Consider the following 19093-nt stretch of genomic DNA (forward strand, 5'->3'; position numbering starts at 1 on the left):
GGCGGCCGCGTTCTCTGTCTCAGGGGCTCCCCGGAGCGAGGCGCGTGCAGAGAGACGAGGGGTTGGGTGCGGGGAGGGCGGCGGGACGCCCCGGGGCCTGCTGGGCAGCACCGTCCCCTCGTCCCGTCGGGGCCACCTCAACGGTTCCACGCCGAGCGACGCGTTCGCGGGAAAAAGCGCGATCCCACCGGGGAGGTCCACGGAGCTGGAGCGGAATAACGGCAGAAGACGCGGGGGGGCGGGGCGGGGGCGGGGCCACAGCGCCAGCCCCGCCCCCAGCCGTCTCCGCGCTCCCATTGGCTCCAGCGCCCCGCCGGCCCCGCCCCCCGGCCGTCCCCGCGCTCCCATTGGCTCCGGCGGCCGCACGCTCCCGGCCCGGGCCAGCTGGCGGCTGGAAGCGCGGGTGTCGCGGCCTGCGGGCGACCGGCGCGTAACCGCCTGAGGCAGCTCGCTGACGCGGAGGCTGCTTGCGGGGGCCGCTCGCCCTTCGCCGCTCTGCGCAGGCAGGTACCTCCGCCCTCACCGGGCGGGCGGGCCTGGTGACGCGTCCCGAGTGGCGGCGGCGGTGGCGGCGGCGCCGGTGCCCTCCGCTCGTCCCGCCCCCGCCCCCCGCAGCCCTCAGCCAGCGCCGCGGGCTCGCGGCCTCGAGCGCCCCGGCGCCGGCTCCCAAGGGTCGCGACATCGCGGGGTGGGCGTCGCCGAGGGAGGCCCGGGGAACGGGAGCTGGCGGCGCGGGGCGAGAGGAGGGAACCCCGGTGGGGTCGGGAGCCGTAGGAGGGACCCCGGCCACCCGGCAGGGGGCGCGGGGTGCGGGGAGAAAGGGGGCTGGGGGGGGCGGTGCGAGCCCTGGCGCTCCGTCCCGGGTCCCTCGCCCCGAACCCCCCGAGCCGCACCGCGGGAGGATTGAGTGGGGAGCTGCTGGGTCTCATCGCCCCACCCTTTAGCCCCGTTTCCCCGCGAGTACGAAAGGGTCTCCCGCCTACCTGTCCCGAGTCTCCCAAGATCGTTAGGTTTTTCATACAGAAAAACTTAGAATTTTATGATTCTGTCGCCAGGTGCCCTTTAGACTCCACCCAGACAGAACTTTCCTCAGATGCCTGCAAAATTGACAAAAAAAAAAAAAAAAAAAAAAACCCAAACACAACCCCGCACCTCACAGACCCCCGGTCTTCGTCATTATGAATTATGCTGTGATTTTTCCAGATGTTGGGTAGAATGCATGCAGGTGCATTGAAGGATTTTTTTTTTCTTTTGTACCTTGTGTTGTGAGACTTTTCCTTGAGAGGTGCAAACCAATATCTGCTTACCCCAGATAGGGAACCAGTGACCCCAAAGTAGGGGTTCCACCCGAACCAGTGAGTGGTTGTTGGGGTTACTCAGAGAAGCATGGGTGAATCGACCGCATCACTGAAAAGGCCACCCCAGCGTGGGTGATGACTGGGAGAGGGCTGTACAGGCAGGCAGTCGGGTGCCTCTCCTCCAAGTCCTTACTGCTTGGGTCGGGGTCGGGGGGGGGGGGGGCTCGTGAGTCTTGTGAATTGTTTGTTTTCCGAGCCCCGTTCTGTTTACTTCCCGACCCGGAGGCAGCGTCCCTCCAGGATGGAATGTGCTGTTGGGAGGAACTTACTCCACAATCCCGTTGGGCAGAGTTTCTCTTAGGCCCCCTTCCCCCCTTTCTCTTGAGAAATGCCCCCATAGTTTCATTTGCCTTTTTATTCTTTCCCTCTAGACCAAGAGCTAAGTCAAAGACACCCTGCAAAGTGGAGCTTGCCACAGGCTGTAGCATCGATGGCTCTGTCCTCTTACCCCACAGCCCTTCAGTCTTGGTTAACTTCAGGGAATCTCTGTCTGGGAATTTCAGACTTTCCCCTCTTCCTGTCTTCTCGGGTCTTCGATGAAATAGTCTGATACACGAAGTTTGCATTTTCCTATTTACCCATTTCAATGTAAAAACGTTATTTGAAAGTCACTTACCATTGAGTCAAAAGGACAATGTGCCACGATAGTCCGTATTCTGGTGTGTCCTGTCACTGACCCTAGCCCTGCCCCACTCCGTTTGAGAAGCTTAGTGACTGCTTGGTTGTTGTTTTTCCAGAAGACAGATGAAGGAAGCAAATCAAAAGACAAGAACTAATTTTAGAACTAATTGTAATTTCTTCAGTCTAACTTTTGTTGTTGGCTAGTTGGTTCTGTTTGTTTACTTTTGAGATACAGTTTCTATATATTCTCCAGGCTCCTCTTAGACTAGAGACATAGATAGCTACTTGTCTCCATTCCTAACTGTCCTCTGCCTAGTGTGTTCTCTCTCTCTCTCTCTCTCTCTCTCTCTCTCTCTCTCTCTCTCTCTCTCTCTCTCTCTCTCTCCCTCCCTCCCTCCCTCCCTCCCTCCCTCCCTCCACTCTCTTCACACACACACACACACACACACACACACACACACACACACACACACGGAGTATTTTGCCTGCCCGTGTGTCTGTACACTACATACATTCCTGGCACCCTCAGAGGCCAGGAGAAGGCCCCGAATTCCCTGGAGCTGGAGTTAGATGCTTGTGAGCCACTTGTGTGAGTGCTGAGAACCTGCATTCTCTCAAAGACCAGTGAGTGTTCTTAACTGTTGAGCTATCTCTCCAGCCCCTTCTGCCTAGTTCTTTATAATCTAACTCTACACTGGTTAATACTGTAGCCAGTAGCCACATGCAACCATACACACTCGAATTTGGCTGGGTGCAACAGAAAACTTTAATTTTTATTTAATTTAAATATAAAATGGAAGGGGTGTTGTTATGCCCAGATAAGGACTCCCAAAGAGACCACCAGGAGGCCAGATATATCCAGAATGCAATAGCAAGGTTTACTTCTTGGCGCAATACGAGCTAGCAAGGAACCTGGTCCGCAGTGCCCGGCGCATCGAGGCAGGGAGGAGAGTTCCTCTTTCTTGGGGAGATTAGCTTTTGAAGGCAAAAACCACAGAATTCTTCAGAGAGGAGGGAGTTAGTACGGGTCCACCCTTGATTGGTCCAGTTTTCCTGAGTTTGGACTTTTATCTTATTTTTTGCTCTGTCAGGAGTTTTACAGCCCATCTCCAAAATTTGGTCATATTATCTCAGGGGAGGGGGGCATCTCGTGGTTAGCTACCACCAGACAGTCTGATTTTGTACTTTTAAAACTTCTGACTTCACCCTGTCTGGAAATGGGAACTGACTTGGTTCTGGCTATTTTAAGATGTCCCTTTCCTCAGCTCTCCGGGCCTTAGGGGGAACTGGGGTGGGGGTCTCTCAGTGTAAAATATTCTCTCATACACTACTTCATTTTTATGGGACTACATTTTGAGCTATTTAGTAGTTAGCATAAAATTGAGATATGTATAAAATATCAAAAATGTACCAGAATTAAAAGATTTAGGATGTAAGGCATTTTATTCATTTTATATTGGTTATATGTTAAAATTGCATGTTTGATTTACTACATTGGATTTATTAAAATTAACTTTGTTTTCAGCACTGAGGATTGAGTCCCTTTTCTCATGCATGCTCGGCAAGTAGTCTCCCCTCCCACTGAGCTATGGCCCAGCCCTCATGTTTTCTTTTTAAATACGGCTTAAAAATATTAAACTATGTATGTGACTCTCAGATTGGACAGTATTGGTAGTACCCAGCTAGTTTGGATGTAGCCTCATCTTCAGCAGGGAAGTTTCTGAGAGTCAGGAAAGAGAATCTGTACATAACTCCTTGAGTGCCAAGGGAAGTGTGGCTGCTTGGGTCACTATGAGTCATGGATTCAGGTGTTCTTATTAGGATCTTGGAGTTATTCCAACCTGGTCTACCTAGTGATTTCCAGGCCAGCCAAGAACTACATAGGGAGACCCTGTCTCAACAAAAACCAAGTATATATGTATGTATATATATACATACATAAATTGTGAAAATTCTACAAAGCACATGTGCCATTTATTTTCTAAAACTGTTCAGAACATGCCAGTAATTGCTTATTGAATATGGAAACTTTGTGACCAAGGAAAACTTAACAGGAGAAAGGAACACCACACTGCAATAAAGAAAATAGACAAGTTTCAGATTTGATTTTGAGTTCCAGAATAACCAAGGCAAAATGCAACAAGAGGGAGTATATCATTACCCAGAGGAGGTATAGCATTTCTGAGTGCTGTAAGAACAATTTCTAATATGACTCAGTGTTACAAATGACATTTTAATAGCAAGATCAACATTTTATATGACTCCATCTGGTAGTATCCAGCTAGGTTTTAATGTAGAAATGAATAAATGTGATCAATAATTTTGTATTTTTATTTTTATAGGAATCTTGGGAAGCCAAAATGCGGCATAATCAGATGTGTTGTGAGACACCACCTACTGTCACTGTTCATGTAAAATCAGGTTCAAATAGGTCACATCAAACTAGAAAACCTATTAATCTGAAGCGTCCTATTCTTAAAGATAGTTGGCAAGCACCTGAAAAAAATGTACATAATAACAAATCTAAGCGGCCCAAAGGACCCTGTCTAATTATACAGCGTCAGGAAATGACTGCTTTCTTTAAATTATTTGGTAGGTGTAAGACATTTTAATAGTATAAAGTACTTAAGAATCAGAATGTAAATCTCTTGTGTCAGTTGTTTACAATGTAGTATTTATACCAGCCAAGAAAAGGAGTCTGCTTTTGCAGTCATAGAGCAAGGTAGACATCAGAGTAAGGGATAGGGTAGATATTTCCTGATAGGAAGTCACAGCACAGTCTAATAGTTGTGTGTAACAGACCTCCTTGTTTATAGAGGAAGGTTATGTGCATGGTAAGATGTAAAGAATAGCAAAACTAAATGATGAGATAAAATATGTAAGGAATGTAAACAGAAGTTACAAAGATTTTCCCCATCGAGAATGTTAACATGTTTCCATTTCTCCTTATTAAGAATAGAACAAAATTATGACCCACAATAATGCCCAAAACTTTTCTTTACCCCCTTTCTTCCTCCTCCCCACCTCCGTATCAGAAAGGGTCTCATGTATGCCAAGCTAGCCTTGAACTCTTTATGTAGCCAAGGATAACCTTGAGTTTCTGACCCTCCTGCCCTCCCTTGCCAAATGCTGGGAGTACAGGTGAGCAAATTCCCATTTTGTTGGTCATCTCCAGCCCTTACCTGCAAGGTTTTTGAATACTCTTCACCCGATTCTACCATGTTAGGTAATTTAAGAAGTAGAAACAGAATTAACACACAAATTAATTCTCAGAAAATCAAGTTATTCTTAGAATTTTCCAAATATTAATTACATTGCTGCAATTCATAACATGCAAAATGAATAAAAAGACCTTTTTGCTTTGTTACTAAAATGAAGGGGATTTTTCTAGATTATATTCTGATAGTTTTCAACATATTTTGAGATCATCTATTTTAATGCTTTCTAATCAAAACAAGGTTTTTTTAAATTTACTTTTTGGATGTTGCTTTTTGTTGTGTTTTTGTTTTGAGACAGAGTCTCGCCATGTAACCCTGGCTGGTCTGGAGTAGAACAGTCCAGTCTTGAACTCAGAGAGATTTGCTTGCCTCTGCTTCCCAAGTGCTGGGATTAAAGGCATGCAATACCACTCAGGGGTAGATATTAGTCTTCAAGATTTTGTTGATCTTTTTATCCTAATAATCAGTTTTCTCAAAATTAAATGTTAATTATAAGTCCAAGTAAAATTTGAAGTTATTTATATAAACACATTTATATTTTTATTTGAATAATAAGTAGACTGGAGAGGAAATAGGGGAAAGGATCCAAAATGAATAATACCCAAAATGAAAAAAGGAGAAAGTAATAGAAAAAGTAATACACTTAGAACAGTATTAAGATATTTGTTCTTAGAAGATTAATTATCTTGCATCAGATTCCATATCTGCCTCTTAAAATTGACTGCAAAAGAAGGAGTTACCCAACATGATGTTGGATACTCAGAAAATTAAGCATATTATTCACATTTAAAGTTGAGTATATACATTGTAAAGTAAATCAGATAGGAAATAGATGTCCTTGCAATAATAAATATACTAAAAAAAATGACAACTAAACCTTAGCAGCCATTTTTGTTTAATTTCTAATCATTACTTTAAAATGTCCCAATATAGAAATTATTTTTTCAAAAGGAAACATTTTAAAGAAGATAAGTCAAAGTTATCTTTTGTTGTAGATGACGATTTAATTCAAGATTTCTTGTGGATGGACTGCTGCTGTAAAATTGCAGACAAGGTAAACCGGAAATAGTATAACCATAAACCATCATTGTTATTGTTACTAAACCATTAAAATTTTTATGATACCCAATAAGAATTTTCTCCTTCATTAGGTTAGAAAAACAGCTAGCCTACATTTTTCCTTCAGAGAGGAATTCTTTTGTCATATTTGTTTCATATTTGTGTGTGTGTATCACAACATGTATGCCATAGCCAGTATGTGGAGATCAGAAAACAATTTACACAGACTTGTTTCTTCCCCCATGACAGCATGTGCTTTTACCGACTGAGCCACCTCACTGGCCCCCAAAGCAGAATTCTTACACTTAATTTTTACCAAATCTGTTTGGAAACAAGAACAGAAACTCAATGCTTTGGTGGCAGGAGTGGACATAGGGAGTGGGGGTGGAGGGCAAGGATACATTCTCACTCCAGCCCACCCTGACCTCAGATTCATAAATTCACAGTCATCTTAACTCAACCTCCGAAGAGCTAGCTAGGAGTGTAGACATATAGCATTGTGGTCAGCTAGATTCAATACAGTTTGGGTGGAATAACTTCCTTTAATTGGTATGGAGAAAAAGTTCTTAAGACTCAGTCCATTCAGGTGGCCTCCTATATGTTTGAATGTTTTTTTGTTTGTTTGTTTTTGGTTTTTCAAGACAGGGTTTCTCTGTGTAGCTTTGCGCCTTTCCTGGAACTCACTTGGTAGCCCAGGCTGGCCTCGAACTCACAGAGATCCGCCTGGCTCTGCCTCCCGAGTCCTGGGATTAAAGGCGTGTACCACCACCGCCCAGCATTTGAATGTTTTATAAGTAATTCATACCAAAAATTCCAGTTATATCCTCAATTAATTTTATTACTAAAATTCAACAGGCATTAAATTGCTATGTATAAAATATAATTTCTAATAGCATAAATAACATCTTATTCCATGTTGGCTTCCTCACTGCTGGATAACAACCATAGATTGGCACCTGTCACATACTTTGAGAAACACTAGACAAATGAAATTTGAGAATTATTCTATAGAACAAATGGCTTGTATGGCTGGAAAAATGACTTCGCAGTTAAAAGCACTTGGTGCTCTTCCAGAGGATCTGTGTTAGGTTTCTTCCACCCACATCTGGCCGCTTACAACTGCCTGTAACTCTAGCTCCTGGAGGGAGGGTGCATGAGTTCGTGCATATGCACACACACACACACATGCATGTGTGTGTGCTAATACGACATAATTAAAAATATCTTTAAAATACCGGATCACTCTCTTTTTGCTTAGTATACAAAGAAATGAGTTTCATTGTGACATTTTCATATGTGTGTGTCATTGTACTTATTTTCTTGAGACATGGACTTACCTATGTAACACTAGCTGGCCTAAAACTTCCTATATAGACTTGAACTCAAAGATATCCACTGTCTCTGCCTCCAGAGTGTGAGGGTTAAAGGCGTGTGCCCAGATGCCCGTCTACTTTATTCTTATTCAGACCTCTCATTCCCCACCCTTCCTAATACTCTTACAAGGTACAATTAGTTTAACATGTTCTTCAACTAGATGTTAATAATTTCATAAACTGTCTAGTTTCTTAGGAACAGTGATGGCTGTGCTTTTTTGTGGATACATTCAATATTTGTTTCTATGCTTTTGAGTAAGCTGAATAGTTGCCATTTTACTTTTGTAAATACCCATTTAGACTGGGCAGTCATATATTAAGTTCAGTAACAGTTAAAATATAAATCAATAGATAAAGGAATGTTTAGGAGATTAGCTTATGGTTTAATTCTAAGTATTGAGATGAAGGCTTTTATTTCATACTTAAATGTGGCAAAGATTAAGAAAAAGTTTATTTTTTTTTAATTTGGGAGGCTAGAGAAATGGTTCAGTGGTTAAAAGCACTTCCTGTTCTTCCAGAGGACCTGAGTTCAGTTTCTAGCACCCATACTAAGTGACTTATAACTGCTTGTAATCCAGCTCCAGGTGATCTGATGACTTCTGGTCTTCTCAGGCATCTGCACTCATGTGCACACACACACACACACACACACACACACACACACACACACACACAATTAAAAACTAAAATATTTTTAAAATAAAAAATTAATTTTGGAAAGTTTTTTAAAAACTTTGTGTTTGGCCAGGCGGTGATGGCGCACGCCTTTAATCCCAACACTCGGGAGGCAGAGGCAGGCGGATCTCTGTAAGTTCGAGGCCAGCCTGGGCTACAGAGTGAGTTCCAGGACAGGCTCCAAAGCTATACAGAGAAATCCTGTCTCGAAAAACCAAAACAAAACAACAAACATTTATGTTTGGGTGTTTAGCTTGTATGTGTGTCTGTGCACCACTTGCATGCTTGGTGCCTTTGAAGGTCAGAAAAGGTTGTCAGATCCTGAAGACCGGGCCTTATAGACAGTTGTGAGTGTGCTAGGAACCAAACTTCCTCTGGAAGAATAGACAGCACTGTTAATTAATGGCTGAGGCAGCTCTGCAGCCTCTGGAGATTGGTTTAGAACAACTGAAACGCACACAATTTAAAATAAAGACAAAGACCTACCATGTGGCTCTTCGAAGTACAGTCATCATCAACGTGGCCATTCTTGTTTCTTTTAACCCTTCTTCCTGGGAATGTAAGTTACTTTGAGGTAAACCTGAGGCATGCTAACATCTTATCATAAACATTTGATAATGTGAGGCAGGCGGGATACATACATACTACATCAGCTGCTAATGGTGCCTGATGCCTGAGTTGATCCCGGGATTCACATGATGGAAGAGAGAATGGAAGGGACTTTCCTAAATTGTTTTCTCATCTCCACACCTTGGTGGTGACCTGACACATGACGCACATAAATAAATAAATATATATAAATAAGTGTAAAAATAGAATATGTCTCCAAAATGTACTCTTTAAAACAATCACAGTGTCAGTTTTCAAATAAACAGTAATGATACGCCCAAATACTCAGTTTCTTTAGAGGTGTGGTTAACAGTACAGTTTAAGTGCTTTAATGCTGGAGGTCAGCAGGGGGCAGTGTTTGAAAAGTAACTATCCCAGAATACCTGACATTAATTCAAGAGCCCTTTACTTGGAAATGAAGGGAACACTTAGAACCATCTTCTTGTACAATTCCCTTACTAGATAATGAATAAGTATGAGAGAGAAAAAAATTTATATTTTAACTTGTTACAAATTTGAACCATTAGATCTTGGGCATATGTTCAAATAGGATAATTGTGTCTTTGTAATATTACATTTAAAATGTGTTTTCTCAATGAAAACTAAGCCTTGCTATCCTAATTTCTGAAATTATTTAAAGTCATTCTTAAATGTTATTTTTAAAAGTAACTATTGGTGAATCTAGGTGAAAGATGTTTGGTTAATCGAATTATTTTAACTTCTCTGTAAGTCTGAAATTTAAGTTAGAAAAAAATGGAGTTTTAATTTTTGAATGCACCAGCTATAATAAAACTTAGAAATCCACCTAGCTAAATGTGATAAATTATCAGTAATTCTCATACTATTCAAGTGGATTAATTACAGGAGACAAAAATAAGTACTCAGGTGGTTGTATAAAGATTAATAATGTCTTAAGGTTTAAAGTCAACTATTTTATATCAATTGTATTACTGAAAGCAAACCATTAATATTAATTTCTAACTTTTCCTTATAGTATCTTTTGGCTATGACATTTGTTTATTTCAAGAGAGCTAAATTTACTATAAATGAGCATACCAGGATAAATTTCTTTATTGCTCTGTAAGTATGCTTTCTATTAAATGAATTTTTTGATTATTTACAATATATGTGATTTGTAATTTAAAGCAGAAATATTAAATTTTTATGGATATTATTAATAGGCCTTCTTGTGTATGAAAATTATGTATATTTTACTTTAATAGGATAGTTTTAATGTTCTTTTCCCTGTTCTTACATTACATGCCACATTTGTTGTTCAGTATCCCACTTCAGATTGTATTGTGTATTTTATATTTTCTACAGTGCTCTTATGTAAATTTCCCCAATTCTCTTTCTCTTCCTCCCAACCCTACTGGTTTTTTGTTGTTCTTATTGTTTTGTGGGGTTGGTTTTTTTGTTTTTTTGTTTTTTTTTTTTTTTTTTGTTTGTTTGATTTTGTTTTTTTGAGACAGGGTTTCTTTGTGTAACAGCCTAGAACTCCCTTTGTAGACCAGGCTGGCCTCAAACTCACAGTGATCCACCAACCTCTGCTTCCCAAGTGCTACCCACCCACCTCCACTCCTACACCAGCTCACACACTATTTTTTTTTTTTAAAGACAGGGTCTCTCTATGTTGTCATGGCTGTTTTATAACTCACTGTATATAGTCTAGGCTGGCCTTAAAATTACTGACATCAACTTGTCTTTGCCTCCTGAGTGCTGAGATTAAAGATGTTTGCCACCACACCCAGCAATTTATATTTTTTAAAAGGCAGAATATTCTTTTTAAAACTGCCAGTTAGTATGTAGTAAAATCATTATCATACTTTTATAACTTGAATCTTTGTGAAAAATATTTTGGATATATTATTTGGGGGGAGTTGAGATTTTTTATTTATTTATTTATTTTTTGTGCAACAGTCCTGGCTGTCCTGGAACTCACTCTATACACCAGGCTTGCCTGGAACTCACAGTGATCCACTTGGCCTCCCAAGTATTGGTAAAGGCATGCATCACCACTGCCTGACTTGGATATTATCTTTGTAGGTCTATATCCAAAAGATAGGAATTAATTCATATTTAATACTTTTGTGTTCACTGATGGTCTCATCAAACACTGAATATTGTTTATTCTTCAGATTTTCTATTTATATCACATTAATTAATGATAGTTTTGTTATCTGTTGTTTTAATGATGTAATTTTCCAATTTATAGGTCATAATTTGGTTAGAAAAAATACAATTTCAGGGCTGGGGATATAACTCAGTAGTGGAATACTTGCTTAGTATGCACAAAACCTTGGGGTCAGTCCCCAGCACTGCTTTAGAATAAAAGGGAAAAAATTAAATTTAAGAATACATTTTGGGCCGGGCAGTGGTGGCTCATACCTTTAATCCCAGCACTTGGGAGGCAGAGGCAGGTGGATCTTTGTGAGTTCGAGGCCAGCCTGGTCTACAGAGCAAGATCCAGGAAAGGCGCAAAGCTACACAGAGAAACCCTGTCTGGAAAACAAACAAACAAACAAACAAAATAATACATTTTGGAGCTGAGATATGGTGACACATGCCTTTAGTCCTAGCACTCAGGAGGCAGAGCCAGGAGGATCTCTGTGAGTTTGTGGCCAGCGTGGTCTATAGAGCGAGATCCAGCCAGGACAGGCACCAAAAAAAAAAAAAACCAAAAAAAACCAGAGAAACCCTGGCTTGGAAAAAAAAAAAAGAACACATTTTGGTTCCAGGATAGCCAGGGCTCTTACAGAGAAACCCTATCTCAAAACAAACCAATAAAAAAGAATACATTTTGGAAGTTGTGGTGTGTGAGTAGAGTGTTTCCCTGGTATGCATGACGCCCCAATTTTAATTACTAGCAATGCCCCCACCCCTGGCAAAAAGAAAAAGACAATGAATATGTTTTTTTCTACCCTATATGTGGATACAACAATGCAGCTAGAATATATGTACATTTTTTTTTTTTTTTTGGTTTTTCAAGACAGGGTTTCTCTGTGTAGCTTTGTTGCCTTTCCTGGAACTTACTCTGTAGTCCAGGCTGGCCTCGAACTCACAGAGATCCTCCTGGCTCTGCCTCTCAAGTGCTGGGATTAAAGGCATACGCCACCACCACCTGGCGTATGTACATAACGTCCTCTGGAAGAGCAGCTATCTTAAATAACCTCTGAGCCAATCTCTCCAGCCCCCAATACTGCAATGTTTTTGTATACAACTAGGAACTGTGGTTTAAGATAGCAGCTCTTCTAGAGAACTGGGGTTCAGTTCCCAGCACAACCACCTGTGACTGCAGTTCCAGGGAATCCCCCTTCTGGCCTTTGGGCACTAGGCACACTCATGGTTCACAGGCAGGCAGGCAAAACACTCAAACACATAAAAACAAATTTTAAAGACACTGGAGCGCCATAATAGCTATCAGCACTGAGGAATAAGTTTTTACTCAAAGTGTGTTTAGAATCAGAGTTTTTAAAGAAGTCAGACCAGAGGAGCCTTATCTATGCATTAGAGAGACATTTTTTTTTTCAGAATGTAGGAAAAATAAGCTGGATTTAATATTTAATGATGGTTGCTAAACTGGAAGAATTTAATAGTAATAGCTAATACTGAGTATATGTGTCAATTGCCACTTCTTACAGATTTATACATTTAGTTTTCTTATAAAATTCATTTCTTTTTGTTGTTTGTTTCCAGACAGGATTTCCATGGCTATCCTGGAACTCACTTTGTAGATCAGGCTGACCTCTAACTCACAGAGATCTGCCTGTCTTCCTCTGCCTACAAGTGCTGGAATTAAATGAAATGCATTTCTTATTCCTGATTTATAGATGTAGAAACAGAATTTAGGAAGATAAATCACTTTGCAAGATCACAGAAGTTAGTAAGGAGGCCAGGTGTTGTAGTATACACCTACACCCCCAACATTTAGGAAGCTAAGGCAGGAGGATCATGAGTTTGAGGGCATCCTGGGCTAAAACGGGAAAAAAGGGAGCAGAGTTGCTGAGGTGCAAGTTCATGTATGGTTTTTCCAAGAGCCAGATTCAGCCTTGACACTGTTAAATTGCCATTTACATGTTTCAGTATTATATTTTCATTCAGTATCATACATACATATTCTATAGTTTTCTTCACCTGACAAAGATAAATCAAAAATGGCTTTAGTGCAAATCCAGGTAGAAGCCTGAAATTGAATTTGTTTCACTTGTTTTGTGGTTATAGCCATTAAAGTGCTATTTAGCTTTTACTCTGCAGTAATCTTTAAGATTGGACTGCAGATTGTATTATATTTTAAGTAGCATGAATTATAATTTTCATACTGTGTCTGATCATATATTTTCTATAGGCTAACTTGGTATTTCTTTTCATTCAGCATCTCTTGTTAGCCACAGTTGTAATGCTTGTATTTTCTATGTAGTTATGCAATGCTTTCTTAAAACATTCTTGTAACACTCTGATTTCATTTTCTTATTTTTTAAAATCTTTTTTAAAATTTATTTATATTTTATGTATGAATGTTCTGCCATATGCCTACACACCAGAAGAGGGCATCATATCCTATTATAGATGGTTGAGAGCCACCATGTAGTTGCTGGAAATTGAACTCAGGACCTCTGGAAGAGCAGCCAGTGCTCTTAACCTCTGAGCCATCTTTCCAGCCCTTAGAATCTTTTGAGACAGGTATTTGTAGCCTAGGCTAACCCCAAGCTCCCTGTGTAGCCAAGGATGATCTTGAACTGATCTTCCTTCTTCCCTCTGCCTTTTAAATGTTAAGATTACAGTTACTGGGAACTGAAGCCAGGTCCTCCGTAAGAGCATCTCCAGCTCCTAGACAGTTATTTTTATGTTCTCTTTTGACTTTGGGATTTGCTTCTGCTCATGGTGTCTTGCTTCCTTGTGCATTTTGTAATGTTGTTGTTGTTAAAGTAACCTATGGAGCCTGCATTGCTTCTTACTGGAAATCTGCCCCATCCTTAACTTTATTTCTGCCTCTTTTTCTTTCTTTCTTTCTTTCTTTCTTTCTTTCTTTCTTTCTTTCTTTCTTTCTTTCTTTCTTTCTTTCTTTCTTTCTTTCTTTTTCTTTCTTTTTTTTTGGGGGGGGGTAGGGGGTGGGGAGAACAGGGTCTCATGTAGCCCAGGATGGACTCAAACTTACTATGTAGCTGAGAATAGCTTTGAATTCCCCATTCTTCTGTCTGAACCTCTCAAGTACTAAGATTACAAATGTGTGCCAACACACTAGCTAAATGTGTCTCTTTTTCTGTCTGACTGCTTTTTAAGATTTTATCATTGCTTTTGAACAATTTGGCTATGATGTTGTGATTTCTTGTTTCTTATTCATTGAACTTCTTTGTAGATTTCTATGGTTTTTTTTGTTTGTTTGTTTTGGGTGGGGTTTTTTTGTTTTGTTTTGATTCTGGGGGATTTTTTTGGGGGGGGTTTCAAGACAGGGTTTCTCAGTGTAGCTTTGGAGCCTGTCCTGGAACTCGCTCTGTAGCCCAGGTTGGCCTTCAACTCACAAAGATCCATCTGCCTCTGCCTCCTGAGTGCTGGGATTAAAGGTATATGCCACCACAGCCCGGCTTCTTTTTTAGTTTTTCAAGACAGGGTTTTTTTTTGTGTGTAGCTCTAGCTGTTCTCAAATTTGCTTTGTAGACCAGGATGGCCTTACACTCAGAGATCCACCTGCCTCTGCCTTCTAAGTTTTGGGATTAAGGCATGTGCTATCACCACCTGGCTATAGATTTATAGGGTTTTTTTTTTGTCAAATTTGTATAAAAGGTCTCCTGTAGCCCAGGTTGGACTCAAACTTTTTATGTAGCTAAAGATGTCCTTGAACTTCTGATCTTTCTGCCTCTACCTCCCCAGGACTGTAATTACAGGTATATGCCACATACCTATTTATGCAGTGCTGGGACCAAACCCAGTCCTGCATGCTGTGGGAACATGGTAACAGCTAGATTACATCCCTAGTCCCATTTTCTTCAAACTTCTGAAAAATTCATCTATTTCATCAATATTTTTGTCTACCTGCCACTTTTCAGATTTCAAGTTCACTTTGAATTCACTTGCTGAAGTGTTCACACATTTAACTAATGTTCTGTTTCTGGTTTTTATGTTTGTCTTTATATTCTGGTTTGCGCAGATGCTGTTGCTGTACCTTCAATTGGCAACTCTCTTCTCCAGTGCTCAGTCTTCCATTAATCCAGCTCAGTGTTTCCATCCTACACACTGTAGTTTTCTTCTCTACAAGTACAGTTGCAGTGCATCTCCTTTTTGAGCAGACAGAATAGTTACAGCTGTCTTGATGGCCCTTTATGTATCAGTTTTGGGTTGGTTTTGATTGGTTAGTTAGTCTCTTTATCATGGTGTTTGTTTTTCTGCTTCTTTGTATGCCTGGTTCCCCTCAAGTATTTGGCAAAATACTGACTTCCAAATGTGTATAAAGGAGCTGTCTGAAGACATCCCAGAGAAAGACAGAAAAAGTGGCTCACAGTCATTCATCTAGAACATGCCTGTTCTCAGCCAGACAAACAGCCACAGTCCCTGGAGTAGTCAGGAGATACCCTAGAAAGTCTTGTCTGGGTTTGGCTGATTAGCTCCAGACTGAACACACCACAGATTCACCTAAGAAGTCAGAAAAGCCTAGTCTGTTTCAGGGTTACTGAATGTTACTACATCCCAGAGTAAAGGCCAACATTTATAGGAATACAGAAACACCTAGAAGGTGTGACAGATAGAAAATTCATTGTATCACCATTTTTATTGTGTATTTTAGATATGAGTATCTTTTGTGCACTGATAAGTCATTTGTATTTCTTTTCTATTCTTTTTTTTTAATTTTTTTTTATCTGCTGTTCTTGTTCTTACCCATTTCTTTTTTGGGTTGTTGACCCTTTTTGTTAGGTACCTGGCTAATACAGTTGAAGAAGATGAAGAAGAAGCCAAGTATGAAATTTTTCCATGGGCTTTAGGGAAAAACTGGAGAAAATTGTTCCCCAATTTCTTAAAGTTAAGGGACCAACTCTGGGACAGAATTGACTATAGGGCTATTGTGAGCAGGCGGTGCTGTGAAGAGGTAAGGATTTTAAAATACTTTTTATTTATAATCTTTGTTTACCTAATTTTCCTTGGTTTATTTATTTATTTTTGGTTTGGTTTAGTTTTCTTCCTTATTTGGAGGTAGATACCCGCAAGTAGCCCACCCGGGCTTGGAATTCACAGCCCTATTTTGTCCTCTTTTAGGATACAAGTGTATCATGCCACTATGTCCTGCCACTTTGGATTTTAATGCTCTCTTCCTATCTCTCTCTCTGTCTTTGTACATGTACAGAGATCATTAGCCTTAGTCACTATTATGAGAACAGCTTGTATGTTCTGTTTCTGCTTGAATTTTATCAGAATTATTAAAAGTTGTAATTTCCATTTTTCAGAGCAGACTACTTCTATACTATTCTAATTGTAGTGTCTCCCCCTATCTGAAAAATCACCAGTATGCTAGCAAAGGACTTGTGGACATTCTACAGCATCTTATTTAAGATTTGTATACAATTAGGAAACTAGAGCTGAATAATAATTTCTACTAAAGTATATGAATTTTCAAGTTTCCCACATTGAGGCCAACAGCATGGTATATAGTTTGAATAAATTTAAATATATTTAAAATCCATACCTCTTTTCACAAAGAATACATTTTTTATTTAAAAAATTGTTACATAGTTTGCAAACTAATATTGTATTTTATTTTTTATTTATTTATTTTTCTATTATCAGCTTGATACAGTACAAATTCTTATCCTAATAGTGAAATGTTTCATTGAGATTTGACCAGTGATTGAGTAAAACCAAAACTTATTATAAGCCACAGTCATCCTAGGGTCCCTCCTGCTAGATTGCCTTCTCGGTTCTGTGGGTTGCAGTCTGATTGTTCTTTACTTTATATCTAGAATCCACTTATGAGTGAGTACATACCATGTTTGTCCTACTGGGTTTGGGTTACCTCACTCAGGATGATTTTTTTCTAGTTCCATCCATTTGCCTGCAAATTTCATGCTGTCATTGTTTTTCTCCGCTGAGTAGTACTCCATTGTGTATATATACTACATTTTCTTAATCCATTCTTCAGTTGACAGTCATCTAGGTTGTTTCCAGGTTCTTGCTATTATGAATAATGCTGCTATGAACATAGTTGAGCATGTATCTTTGTGGTATGATTGAGCATTCCTTGGGTATATTTCATTTCATTTGAGACAGGGTCTCTCTCTGTGGCCCTGGCTGTCCTGGAACTTTCTATGTAGACTAGGCTAGCTCACAGAGATCTGTCTGCCATTGTCTCCCAGGAGATGGGACTAAAGGTATGCATCACCATGCTCAGCACATTGTTTTCTTAGGTTATATTTTATTAAGGTAAATCATTTTATTTATAAATGGGTTTTTTGTTGATTTGGTTTTGGTTTTTTGAGGCAGGGTTTCTTTGTGTAACAGCTGGGGCTGTCCTGGAACTCAATTTGTAGACCAGTCTGGGATCAAAGGTGTGCTCCACCCCTGCTTGGCCCTAGTACATATGCAAGGATTCAGAAATAACAGAGGACAGGAAATAACAGAAAGAGTATTTAGCAGGCTAAGACTCTACAAAGTTAAAAGTCAATGGGAAAAGATGAAAAGTTACATATATGAGGCCTCTAAAATTAATGCACTGTCATTCAAACTGAACTCATCCAGTTCCAGGGTACGGAAAGAACCCTGTAACTTACTTTTATGTCTCTATTTCTTGTATGTGGTTTTTACCTCTCTACTTGGGTCAAGTGGATAATCAATCAGTGTCCATTCCTACAATCTCAGTACTCAGGAGGTTGAAGCAGGAGGATCTCAAATTCAAGTTCAACCTGGACTGCATAACTAGTGAGACCCTGTCTCAAAAAGTAGTGAATGGCAGTTTGCATAGCTATTTGCTATATGCTTGAGAGTGACAGAAGGCCATTTTGAACACCCTAACTTTTTCCAAGTATATCTACTCTGCTTCTAGTCTGTTCTCTTCCATTCTCTTTGAAACTATTACACAAAGCCTTTCCTCTGTTGTTGAACAGAACTTTGTCAAAGCCTCCTGACGGCTTCATGTTGCCAAAAGCATAGGTCAGTTTTTAGTTTTTAGTTCTCCACTTAGCAGTGGTATTTGGCACACTTGTTTCTCTGATCCACTGTCTTCATGAGGCTTTCTGAATCTCAAGGTTGACAGATTTCCATGTGTTCTGTCGGCTCCCTTTCATCTCATCAGCCTTATTAAGGTGCCCCGGAGCTCAGTCCTGGGACCTATTCTTACCTGTACTGGAATTAACTTAGTAAGTGATCTCGTTCATTCTTAAGACATTAACTTAGAGGGACTGGAGAGAGAGCTCAGCAGTTCACCACTTCCTAGTCATCCGGGAGACCAGAGTTCAGTTCCTGGCACCCATATCTGGCAGCTTACAACCACTGTAGCTCTACTGCTAGGGATCGGACAAGCTCTTCTGGTATCTACAGGCATGGGCATGTGCAGACACAGATAAAAATTAAAATATTTTTAGAAGGCTTTAGTGCAGAGCTCTAAAGGTCCCTCCCAATTCCAGACCTGCATATCAGACTGTTTATTCCATTGTCTGATTGAAACCTTAACATGTCAGATTGCTTTCCCGATTCCTACACATAGACCAGCAAACGTGCTTCTTTACAGTCTCCCGTATCTTAATAGGAAGCAACTCTGTCCTTCTAGTTGTTCCTGTCACAAAGCTGTCACCTTTGGCTCTTTCCCTCCCTTGCCTTCAAAAGCTATGCAGGGGGCTGGAGGGATAGCTCAGTGGTTAAAGGCAGGGGCTGCTCTTCCAGAGGATCCTAGCACCTTTCCTGTCTGCCTGCTGCCATGATGTCACTGACTCTGTCCCTCTGCCACTGTGAGCCCCAAATTGAACATCTTCTAAGTTGTCTTGGTCATGGTTTTTTATCATAGCAATAGAAAAGGAACTAAGGAGTATTGTAACTCAATATGCATTGTTTTTTTAATTTACTTTTATATGTATTGGTATTTTGCTTCCATGTATGTCTGTGTGAGGATGTCAGATCTTGGAATTATAGTTGTGAGCTGCCATGTAGGTGCTGGGAACTGAACTGGGTCCTCTGGAAGAGCAGCCAGTGCTCTTGACCATTG

At 40.5% G+C, this 19093-nt stretch overlaps 1 protein-coding gene across 5 annotated transcripts in view; it reads left to right on the forward strand.

Moving 5' to 3' along the window:
* Positions 1-354: 354 nt before the first annotated feature.
* Positions 355-19093, forward strand: part of Spdya (speedy/RINGO cell cycle regulator family member A) — a 31110-nt gene continuing 12371 nt past the window's right edge. Inside the window, exons 1-6 of one of the 5 annotated variants that reach the window (XM_076559410.1) lie at positions 378-507; positions 1730-2603; positions 4322-4571; positions 6193-6251; positions 9908-9993; positions 15820-15991. In XM_076559410.1, the coding sequence (XP_076415525.1) occupies positions 4340-4571; positions 6193-6251; positions 9908-9993; positions 15820-15991 (549 nt within the window). In that variant the 5' untranslated portion in view covers positions 378-507; positions 1730-2603; positions 4322-4339. Of the gene's footprint in view, positions 508-651; positions 689-1729; positions 2604-4321; positions 4572-6192; positions 6252-9907; positions 9994-15819; positions 15992-19093 lie in introns of those variants that run through there. The other 4 variants (XM_076559411.1, XM_076559412.1, XM_076559409.1 and 1 more) reach the window with 4 other exon arrangements.

The sequence above is a fragment of the Peromyscus maniculatus genome, chromosome 22 (genome assembly GCF_049852395.1).
Source record: "Peromyscus maniculatus bairdii isolate BWxNUB_F1_BW_parent chromosome 22, HU_Pman_BW_mat_3.1, whole genome shotgun sequence".
NCBI classification, from domain to species: Eukaryota; Metazoa; Chordata; class Mammalia; order Rodentia; family Cricetidae; genus Peromyscus; species Peromyscus maniculatus.